The sequence below is a fragment of the Pristiophorus japonicus genome, chromosome 3 (genome assembly GCF_044704955.1).
Source record: "Pristiophorus japonicus isolate sPriJap1 chromosome 3, sPriJap1.hap1, whole genome shotgun sequence".
NCBI classification, from domain to species: domain Eukaryota; kingdom Metazoa; phylum Chordata; class Chondrichthyes; family Pristiophoridae; genus Pristiophorus; species Pristiophorus japonicus.
This window is the reverse complement of record NC_091979.1, coordinates 37,766,228-37,776,891: the sequence shown is the minus strand read 5'-3', so window position 1 is coordinate 37,776,891 and position 10,664 is coordinate 37,766,228. Positions and strand designations below refer to the sequence as shown.

Genomic DNA, 10,664 nt, shown 5'->3' with positions numbered 1-10,664 from the left:
TAAAATAAAATTTAAAAAGCACATTTTCATGTTAAAAACCTTGCCCACTAAGGTAAGTTTATTTTAAACCATAATTAAAGAACTTTTAAAAAAAATCGGAAGATGTATTTTTCCTAAGACATTTATTAATTTTAATTTAAATTAATCTTAAATATGTGATGTATTTTTTCTATTTTTTCATTTGTGTTTTGGTGTTTGTGGGGGTGTGAGTTCCCATTATTATAAATGAGAAAATACTGTACCTGGATTGGCTGCCCAGTGCCATGTAACTCCAGCTCCAGCATACGGATGTCCCGATGTGCACGCGCTCCGATGCGCAGGGAGAGGAGGCTTCAGGATCGGAATCGCTGGTGGGCACAGCAGGATAAGGTAGGTGCGCATCTTTTTTTACCATTTTCTGCTGAGCGCCCGCGGGAATCAGAGAACTGGGATTTCAGTGCCATGGTTTCGGGTGGGTGGAGTGTATATGCTGTAATACACAAGGTATTGCAATTGTTTGGGACAGGCTTGATGGACCAAATGGTCTTTACCTGTCTGTCATTGTTCGTATGCTCCCCACAACCAGCTACTGCTACAGCTGGCTTTTTAAAAGGCTGCACGCTAATTTCCCAGCATCGTGTTCCTCTTTTTACACAAGATTTGCACGGAGAGTGTCTGCCAGTGGATATTTAAATGAGCTGACCCCACACATTAGGACAGGCATAGCACTGCAGAGCAATGGTAAGTGTAAATCCCAGTTCTGTGGCACAAAAATGGCATCATTGGTCCTGTGGAATTTTCAGGTCATGGTATTTGAGTGCTTAGAGAGGATGTCCTCCAGTCAAATATTTACATATCACTGCAAGCCATGTTTTTATGTACATAATTGAGGGTTAGTAAAACCAGCAGGTGAATAGAATAAATTTAATCAATTTGGTATAAAAGTTTTATGAAAATGAATTGCACATAAGGTAGCTGAAGTGTTCAAATATTTGCAAGAAAGTAATGATCACAATCAAAGACAATCATTGACAAATGACTTTTAAGCAGCATTGACCAAATGCTTAATTATACTGTTTGTCAGGCTGTAAACGAGGATTGCATTAGTAATGTTAAAAATAAATGACTAGCATCAAATTCCAACACGCAACTCATGTACAGCTGAACATTGCCACAATTTATACAATTTTAATCATTAAAATGGTTTATGATGCTATTACCTTGTCTTCAATTTGTTTTTGTTTTACACTGTTTTACTATTTTAAGATAGACAATTAAAATCTACAAGAGTCTGCTTGCAAATTAAGAGCTCGGCAACAGAGCATGTGTTTGAATTATGTTTCAATGCAACGAATACTGAAATAATAAGATACTAATAATTGTGAATATTTTTGTATATCTGTACTCCTTTTGCCTACAAGTGACTACATTTCAAAAGTGGTTCATTGGCAGTGAAGCACTTTGGGACAGCCTAAGGTTGTGAAAGACGCAAGCATTCTTTCTTTATTTCCAATGTGTTAAAATATTACAATATTGCAACAGTTGATATAGTCCTCAATATTAATCATGAAATTAAATCCCAATATAACTTTCTGGACAAATGACATTGTACACAAGTTGCAGCATGCTTTTGGCTGTCTGCAATAATAGCATTAAGGACAGAAAAAACAGAAACAGTAATTCGAGTTTTAGAAAAAATCATTAAATTTCCCCATATTATACAGGTTGCATGCAACGGAGATTGTTTTCTGGCAGTAACACACCTCAGGATTGAGATAACAATGTTTCACTCTGCGTTTATTGTGTCAGTTTGACTCAGTTGGTAGCACTCATGCCTCCGAACCAGAACATAAATACCATTACAGATTTAAGCACATAATCCAGGCTGATACTTCAGTATACTACTTAAGCAGTACGCCATTGCTGGAGTTGTTAAACTGAGGCACTAATATATCTTCTCATGTGGATATGAAAGATCCCATGGCATTACTGAGATACCAGACTGAGAGGTTACACCTATCAGAAAAACTTGAACGGGCTGGGGCTCGTTAGAGGTCTTTAAGATTATGACGGGGTTTGATAGGGTAGATGTAGAGAAGATGATTCCACTTATAGGCGAGATCAGAACTAGGGACCATAAATATAAGATAGTCACTAATAAATCCAGTAGGGAATTCAAGAGGAACGTCTTTCCCCAGAAAGTGGTGAGAATGTGGAACTTGCTACCACAAGTAGTTGAGGCGAAATCACAAGTAGTTGAGGCGAATAGCATAGATACATGTAAGAGGAAACTAGATAAATACAAGAGCGAGAAAAGAATAAAAGGATATGCTGATGGGGTTAGATGAAGAAGGACGGGAGGTGGCTTGTATAGAGCGTAAACACCGGCATGGACCTTTTGGGCTGTATAGCTTGTTTCTGTGCTGTAACTACTATGTAATAATATGTAATTATTTGACAAAGATCATGACGTTCTCCTGGGGTCCTGGCCAACATTCCTCCCTCAACCAACACTATTAAAATGGATTATCTGGCCATTCATTCACTTGTTGCTTGTGGGACCTTGCTGTGCATAGATTGGTTGCCACATTTACTTATATAACAGTGATTGTTCAAAAGTAATGCATTGGTTGAAAGTGCTTTGAGGATGTACAAGGTGCTTTATAGATTCAAGTGCCTTAAAAGAACTGGATGTTGCAAAAGAACTCTTAAAAAAGGGAATATGATCGAGGGGAGAGTGTGAACTTTGACCACAGGCTCACCTTAGATTTTCACGTGCACAGACTTGAAGCCCACCAGCGAGCCAGATCATTGACACCATCAGCCAGGATTTGGAGCCCATTAGCGAGACTCTCAAACTAATCATATCAGTCACACCTCAGACCACAAACTCAAGCTTACTAACTAAGCCTGAACCAACCAACAATTTGAACTGCCACGCATGACTGGACCCCGAGCTCCAACCAGGCTCCAAATGCACCCGTAAATCAGGTCCCAGACACTGACTGTCTGCCCATCAGGCTCTAGAACTATACTATCAGTTGGGCTCTGGATCACAACTTCTAGCCAGCAATCCAGAAGCCCATGCCGCAATTGTCAGCCTACCAGGACCTGCAGTCCAACTACAGGATCCAAATTCCCTTCAACCATCATCTACCCAAGACCAAGTTTTTTTCCCCCAACCTATCAGGTTAGAATAATAGAATAGTAAGCACAGAAGGAGACCATTCTGCCTATTGAGTCTGTGCCAGCTCTTTTGGAGAGCAATCCACTTATTCCTGCAATTTTTTTCTCCCTCAAGTATTTATCCAATTGGTTTCATGCTGGAGGGCATCAACAACTTCCTTTCCTTGGGCTCGAATCTCTTGCCCTTAAAACTGCCAATGTCACCCTTCCTCAAAAAATCTAGCCTTGATCCCCCTATCTCTTGAACCAGTACCCTCCCGCTAATCTTTTTCCTGTCCAGGGATCTTGAACTGATCATCATCACCCAGTTGCACTCTCATCTCTCCTGTCATTCCTTGTTCAAATCCTTATAGTTTGGTTTCTGATCTTCATGGAGCACCAAGACCACCTTGGTCAAAGTCACCAATGACACGGTTAGTGACCATGAACCCATTGTGCTATCCCTTCTTGTTCTCCTTGACCTCTCGGTAATGGGCAACAGAGTTGACGGGTTCATCTTGGTCAACTGCCTCTTCTGTATTGTTCATCTCCATTGATTAAACTTCTGTTGTTTTCATTCCTACCTGTCCTGATGCAGCCAGCACACCTCCTTTACAGGCATCTCCCTCTATCCCTGCACAGTCAATTCAAGAGTCTCCCAAGGTATCACCCTCAGCCACCTCCTATTCCTCATCTACATGCTGTCCCTCTGACATTATCCATAGGCATTGAGTCAGTTTCTGATGTATAGAGATGACACTACCTTTCTATCACCAACATCAACTCCATGACTAAGACTGTGCTGATAAGATTGCTTGACTGACTCAATGCAGTCAGCTCAAAATCCCTACCCTCATTTTACTAACCCCGCCACACTCTTCAAGTCCTATGTGCCAGGCACCACCCTCCACTTTTCCAAGTATAGCCCCTTTGCATCTCTGTTCCACTTCCATATCTTCATGTGACAACCTTCAGCTTTCTGAAACATTCTTCCTCCATCTTCAAAAGCCTCTTCGAGATTCATCTCCACGACCATACTTCGTCATCTAAATTAAATATTTCCCCTATTTCTACTCAGCATCAATTATTTCCTCTGTGAAGCACCTTGGGGACTTTTTATTAAATTAAAATGGACTTATTCATGCAAGTTGATAGTGAATTTTGCTAGGAAGATTGGCAGTGCTGTATAATCCTTCTTGCCTTTAAGTGGCTCAATTGCATTTGAACTTAAGTTACTGTAATGTTACAAAAGTGAGCATTTTTCTCAGTTCATCTTTAATTAAGAATCCAATATGGCCGATCAAAGATGTGGGCAACATTGGCAAGGCTGCATTTATTGTCCACCCCAGCCCTAGGTGGTGGTAGACCTCATGTAGTATTTTTACAAGAGAGTGGTTTTCTATGTACTTCAAATAGCATTACGAGTCAACCCTATAGTTTGAGGTTGGAGTCATATGGACCAGAGCAGGTAGGGATGGGAGCTTCATGGTCATTTGTTTCTGGTGCCAGACCATAAACTGTTAAAAGTTATTGAATTAAATTTCACAACATACCGTTAGTCTCGTACCATAGCCCGGACACTACCGGACCAAACTTAAGTGAACATTCAGACCAAAAGGGAAGCTCCTGATCTGGATGCGAGAATTGCATTCAATATCTTAGTTGCATATAACTTCATATGTATGTAACAATTGCAATATTAATGCACTACAACCAGGAAATTACTTACAAACCACCTCCAGTATTTTTGAATTATCCTTTGATTTATTCTAGGAAAGGTATTGATGAGAGATTTCCCAAAATGATTGGCTCAGATACCCATTAAAACCAGGACACTGAAAAGTGCTGGTGATTCTTTCAACTTCTGGTGATAGATCAGAGGGAAGGTTCACTTTTAACTCCGATTGAAAAAGATGGTGCAGTGATCCTGATAGTGAGAAAACCAAACCAAAAGAACTGGTTATGGTTATGTTTCTATCTGAATACATGAACCCATTACAGACTTTTTCTCACTTTATGTATGCTTAGATTGTGCTGTTAGCAGTTTTGACATTGTTGGGCTTCCTATTTTGCATTAGTTATTGTAGTCTTAAGTTGAATATCAGTCATTCCAAAAAGTGAGACTGATCGTGTAACATTAAACCACATACATTCCAGTAAGCAGATTATTGCTGGTAAGGGTAATTGTTAACCCTCAGGTAATACAACTCTGCAAGGCCAGATTACAGTAAAAAGTAGCTTTCTGAATTATAGAGGACAAGGTCCACTAATAGGAACAGTTTAGAGAAAATTATTCTATATAAAAAAAGCTAAAATAACACCCATGATGCATTTAATTTGGCTTCTGTAAACATATGTGCTAATTTTTAGATGAGTGGTATACCATTTACCTACAGATGAAAGATAAGAACAAATAGTCCCTACAACATGTTCCAGCTGTTAAGGCTTTTACTACATATTCAGGACATGTTCAATATAAACTTCATTATCTAGGAACTGATAGTTAATTTTTAATGGCCTGTGATGACTTAAATTCAGATCTCATGTATAAAAGCGAACAGTGAATCCTATAATTTATTTGCTGATTAATCTTCTCCCAGCAAGACTCTCAGTAAGTTTGGAGAAAGTTGCTGCAAATTTAAAATTAAATTTAAAAGATTAACTTATGTGCTTTATCCTCTTGCAGGTTTTCAATCATGGATGTCCACAAACAGTTATTGGCTTTCACAATTATTCTGCTGTCTGCCCAAAGCTTTACTGAGGCAGCTGGAAGTACACTGACCTACAAAGGCTTGAAACTTAAGGTAGCTAACGCTGATATGGTACCTGCAGACAAAGTGGACGAGATCATAAATGTGAGAGATCTACTTTTGAAAAAAGGTAAGCTATTTCAATAAGAATATTCTCAAAGCTTTGAAAATAATTGAGTTTTCCCTTCTAACTTTATTATACTTCGATTAAAACAATTGCGCTCAATAAGGGGCAACATTACACTTTTATCACTCAGAGCTGCCATCAAGCATTCCAATGTGTGGAATGGTGCAGCCAGCTATGGAGTAGAGCTTTCTATGTTCTGTCTTAATCAGATCAGAAGAGCACTCATTACTGCAAAAGTATACATTTTCCATGTAAGACTCTTTAAGGTCTTTCAAAAAAATTGCTAATTTAGTGCTCTTTTGTTAACTGTCACAAATTACTTTTACAAATTTGTAAAGATAATTTAAGAACATAAATAGGAGCAGGAGTAGGCCATTTGGCCCCTCGAGCCTGCTCCGCCATTTAATGTCAGGGCTGATCTGATCATGGACTCAGCTCCACTTCCCTGCCCACTCCTCGTAACAATTTATTCCCTTATTGCTCAAAAATCTGTCTATCTCCACCTTAAATATATTCAATTACCCGGCCTCCACAGCTCTCTGGGGCAGAGAATTCCATAGATTTACAACCCTCAGAGAAGAAATTCCTCCTCATCTCAGTTTTAAATGGGCGGATCTTTATTCTGAGACTATGCCCCCTAGTCTTAGTTTCCTCTATGAGTGGAACTATCCTCTCTGCATCCACCTTGTCGAGCCCCCTCATTATTTTATATGATTCGATAAGATCATCTCATTCTTCTGAACTCCAATGAGTATAGGCCCAAGCTACTCAACCTATCTTCCTAAGTCAACCCCCTTCATCTCCAGAATCAACCGAGTGAACCTACTCTGAACAGCCTCCAATGCAAGTATATCCTTTCTTAAATATGGAGACCAAAACTGTACACAGTACACTAGGTATGGTCTCACCAATACCCTGTATGGTTGTAGCAGGACTTCTCTGCTTTCATACTTTATCCCCCTTGCAATAAAGGCCAACATTCCATTTGCCTCCCTGATTACTTGCTGTACCTGCACACTAACTTTTTGTGTTTCATGCACAAGGACCCCCAGGTCCCTCTGTACTGCAGCACTTTGCAATTTTTCTTCATTTAAATGATAATTTTCTTTTCTATTTTTTCTGCCAAAGTGGATAACCTCATATTTTCCCACATTATACTCCATCTGCCAAATTTTTGCCCACTCACTTAGCCTGTCTATATCCTTTTGCAGATTTTTTGTGTCCTCCTCACAATTTGCTTTCCCACCCATCTTTGTATCATCAGTAAACTTGGCTACATTACACTCAGTCCCTTTATCCAAGTCATTAATATAGATTGTAAATAGTTGAGGTCCCAGCACCGATCCCTGCGGCACCTCACTAGTTATAGTTTGCCAACTGGAAAATGACCCATTTATCCTGACTCTCTGTTTTCCGTTAGTTAGCCAATACTTTATCCATGCGAATATATTACCCCCAACCCCATGAACTTTTATCTTGTGCAGTAACCTTTTATGTGGCACCTTATTGAATGCCTTCTGGAAATCCAAATACACCACATCCACTCGTTCCCCCTTATCCACCCTGCTCGTTACATCCTCAAAGAACTCCAGTAAACATGATTTCCCTTTGTGAGATAACAAAACTACTGATATTTTGGTTGCATCATGATAGACAACTACTGTACATATGTAATGACACAGCTTCACTTTGTTTCGTTTTCAAGGAGATATTACAATTGAGAACAAGCAGTGGTTTTGTTTTAAAGTGTCATTATGTGATCTGAACATCTCTGTGGTTCCAATTTGAAATGAAAATAAAACTAACTGTTTTTCATTTTAACTACTTATCTGAAGTATGGTATGAACAGAATAGATGGAAGAGCTGTTTGGAGAATACAATGATAACCCACTGGTGGCACTGACCAATAACTCAATTAAGGATTTGGTTAGTAACTGGCGAGCACTGGGACACAAATCACATCACCATGCATTATGCAAATTGTGTAATTTTAGTTCGTTCTGTCCCAGTTTGAAATTACTTTTCCTTTGTTACAAAATTTCCCAAATGGAAAAAATATTTAAAAAGAGTTCTGTAAATGGCCCCTGTAAATACAGAGATTGAGGTTATTAAATTTCAAATTTAATCCAGGATATCGATAGAGATTCGATAGGTAGGCTCGAAGATTCCTGAGATGATGGGGTTTTCTTATGAAGAAAGGTTGAGCAAGTTGGGCTGATACTCATTGAAGTTTAGAAGAATGAGAGGTGATCTTATTGAAACTTACAAGATTCTGAGGGGGCTTGACAGGGTAGATGCAGAGAGGATGTTTCCCCTCGTGGGGGAATCTAGAACTAGGGGACATAATTTCAGAATAAGCGGTCGCCCATTTAAAACTGAGATGAGGAGGTATTTCCTCTTTCAGAGGGTCATGAATCTTTGGAATTCTCATCTCCAGAAAGCTGTGAAGGCTGGGTCATTGAATATATTTAAGGTGAAGATAAGACAGATTTTTGAATGATAAGGGAGTCAAGGGTTATGGGGAGCGGGCAGGGAAGTGAAGTTGAGGCCAAGATCAGATCAGCCATGATCTTATTGAATGGCGGAGCAGGCTCAAGTGGCCAAATGGCCTACTCCTGCTCCTATTTCTTATGTTCCAAGGCCCAATGGCCTACTCCTGTGTAAAGTGGTTAACGAATAAAGAACAAATTACAAAATGTTGCTTTACACTGCAACCCTGTTAGCACAGATATAAAATTACAACATACCAGAGGTAGACTTTCCCAGTCCTCGGCTGTTGAAAGTGCAAGAAAATTATGGCCGTGGTGCGTACAATTTTCTGATATTCATGGGGGGCAAGGTATTGCGTCAATGTTACCATACATGCAGTGACATTTTAGTTGCTACAAGTGTAAGTTTCTGTCTCGCATTAAAAGAAAAGTATTAACAAGAGAAAGCAAGCTTGCCCCTTTGTGTAGAAGCAGAGGGAATACAAGCATCTGGCAACCTACAAAGAAACTTCCCCGGTAGTTCGTCACTAATTGAACCGAGACTGTAATGCTTTTCACATCCCCAGGGTGGCTCAAAGCGTTTCACAGATAACGAGTTACAGTTGAAGTGTAGTCACCAGGTATTTTTTTGGAAAATGCAACAGCTGACTTGTGCATAGCAAGACCCCACAAACAGCTGATCAGATAAATGGCTAGTGCTGTTAGTTTGGGGGAATAAGAGTGGGAATAGCACCAAGGGATTTTCACATGGATTTTTAGCCAAGGCCTATCTTCCTGTTCAGGTTTCATCAAAAAGACAAACACCTCGGACGTTGCACCCACTCAAATCAATATTAAATTGAGCTGTCAACCTAGCTTATGGATTGGAGCTTGGACCCACATCTTCAGAGGGGAGTGACATCAACTGAGCCATATTGATCATATCTAGTTGACCTCAGGTTGTACCTATGGACAGCAATTAAATCCTGTGGCCTTAAAGGGACATGCCAGTTTACAGAGTACCCTGGGTAGCAGAAAAATCATGCTGTTGTATCAATGGTTTAACGCTCCTGTCCTCATGAAAATAATATATTCTGCAGTTTATCCTGAGCAACACCACAGGAGATCTACCAGTAATTGTTAAAATGAAAGGCAAAGAACTTCTCCAAATTAAACTACAGTACAATAGAAAATAAAAGCGATCTACAAATAGCATTAACTAAATAACAAGCTTAAGTAGAAATAGATTTTTTTTAAATTACATTATTTTACCTTGGGTTTCATTGTTTATTCATAACTTAGTACCAACTTCTTAAACTGCTATAGAGTGTATTTAAGACACAAGGTAAATCATGCAAGGCTATTTTCATGCAAACATAGATTAAATTATGCAGCAACATGAAATTAAATGCTTGTTGTTGCAGCGCATTACTCGAAAGATTGCAGAGAACTCTTTGAACAAGGTGAAACCAACAATGGCCTGTATGTGATCCAGCCAGAACCGAATCCAGGTGCACCCATAATCGTGGTCAACTGTCAGATGGGATACGAATGTGGTGGATGGACCATACTGCAGCAGAACACCAAGCAGAGTGAAATGACATGGAACGAGACATGGACCACATACAAGTATGGGTTTGGCAACATTCTGGGTGACCACTATATTGGCAATGAATACATGCATTTCATAACCAACCAGAAGTGGTATAAAGCAAGAATAGTTATCGAGGAGACGACAGGTGGTCAGAGATATGCAGAGTATGCCATGTTCCGGATAGCTAATAAGCAGTCAAACTATAGGCTGCATCTTGGTGCATACAATGGCAATGCTGGTGATTCTTTGGCAATTCCTATGAACATGGTTGATAATTTACCATTTAGTTCAAGAGATGAGGACCATGATTCTGATGAAGCTAACTGTGCATTGAAATATGGTGGTGGGTGGTGGTTTAAATCTTGCTCTACTCCAAACCCTTTTGCTATGTTGACCCAAAAAGAGAACATTCACTGGGAACCGTTTTGCAAGAACTGTAAAAATGTTACTCTCATGGTCAGACCCGTCGATATGTATTGCCGCCGTGAAGACAAGAAATCGCAGATGAAATACTAGTGTCACTTTAAAATGAAAATGCTCTTTTATGACACCAGTTTCTGGTACAATACAGTCCAGCTTCT

General features: G+C 39.5%; 1 protein-coding gene across 1 annotated transcript; it reads left to right on the top strand.

The window, feature by feature from the left end:
* Positions 1 to 312: 312 nt before the first annotated feature.
* Positions 313 to 10,599, top strand: LOC139253748 (fibrinogen-like protein 1-like protein). Its single transcript, XM_070873545.1, has 4 exons — positions 313 to 369; positions 4,918 to 4,922; positions 5,831 to 6,024; positions 9,914 to 10,599. The coding sequence occupies exons 1-4, from the start codon at positions 313 to 315 to the stop codon at positions 10,597 to 10,599; spliced, it is 942 nt and encodes a 313-aa protein (XP_070729646.1).
* Positions 10,600 to 10,664: the final 65 nt, after the last annotated feature.

Bases quoted from the DNA above. Each gene is read 5' to 3' on its own strand.
- LOC139253748 (XM_070873545.1), top strand. From the start codon at position 313: ATGCGCAGGGAGAGGAGGCTTCAGGATCGGAATCGCTGGTGGGCACAG. The intron at 6,025-9,913 runs GTAAGCTATTTC...TTGTTGTTGCAG, and splicing joins AGATCTACTTTTGAAAAAAG to CGCATTACTCGAAAGATTGC.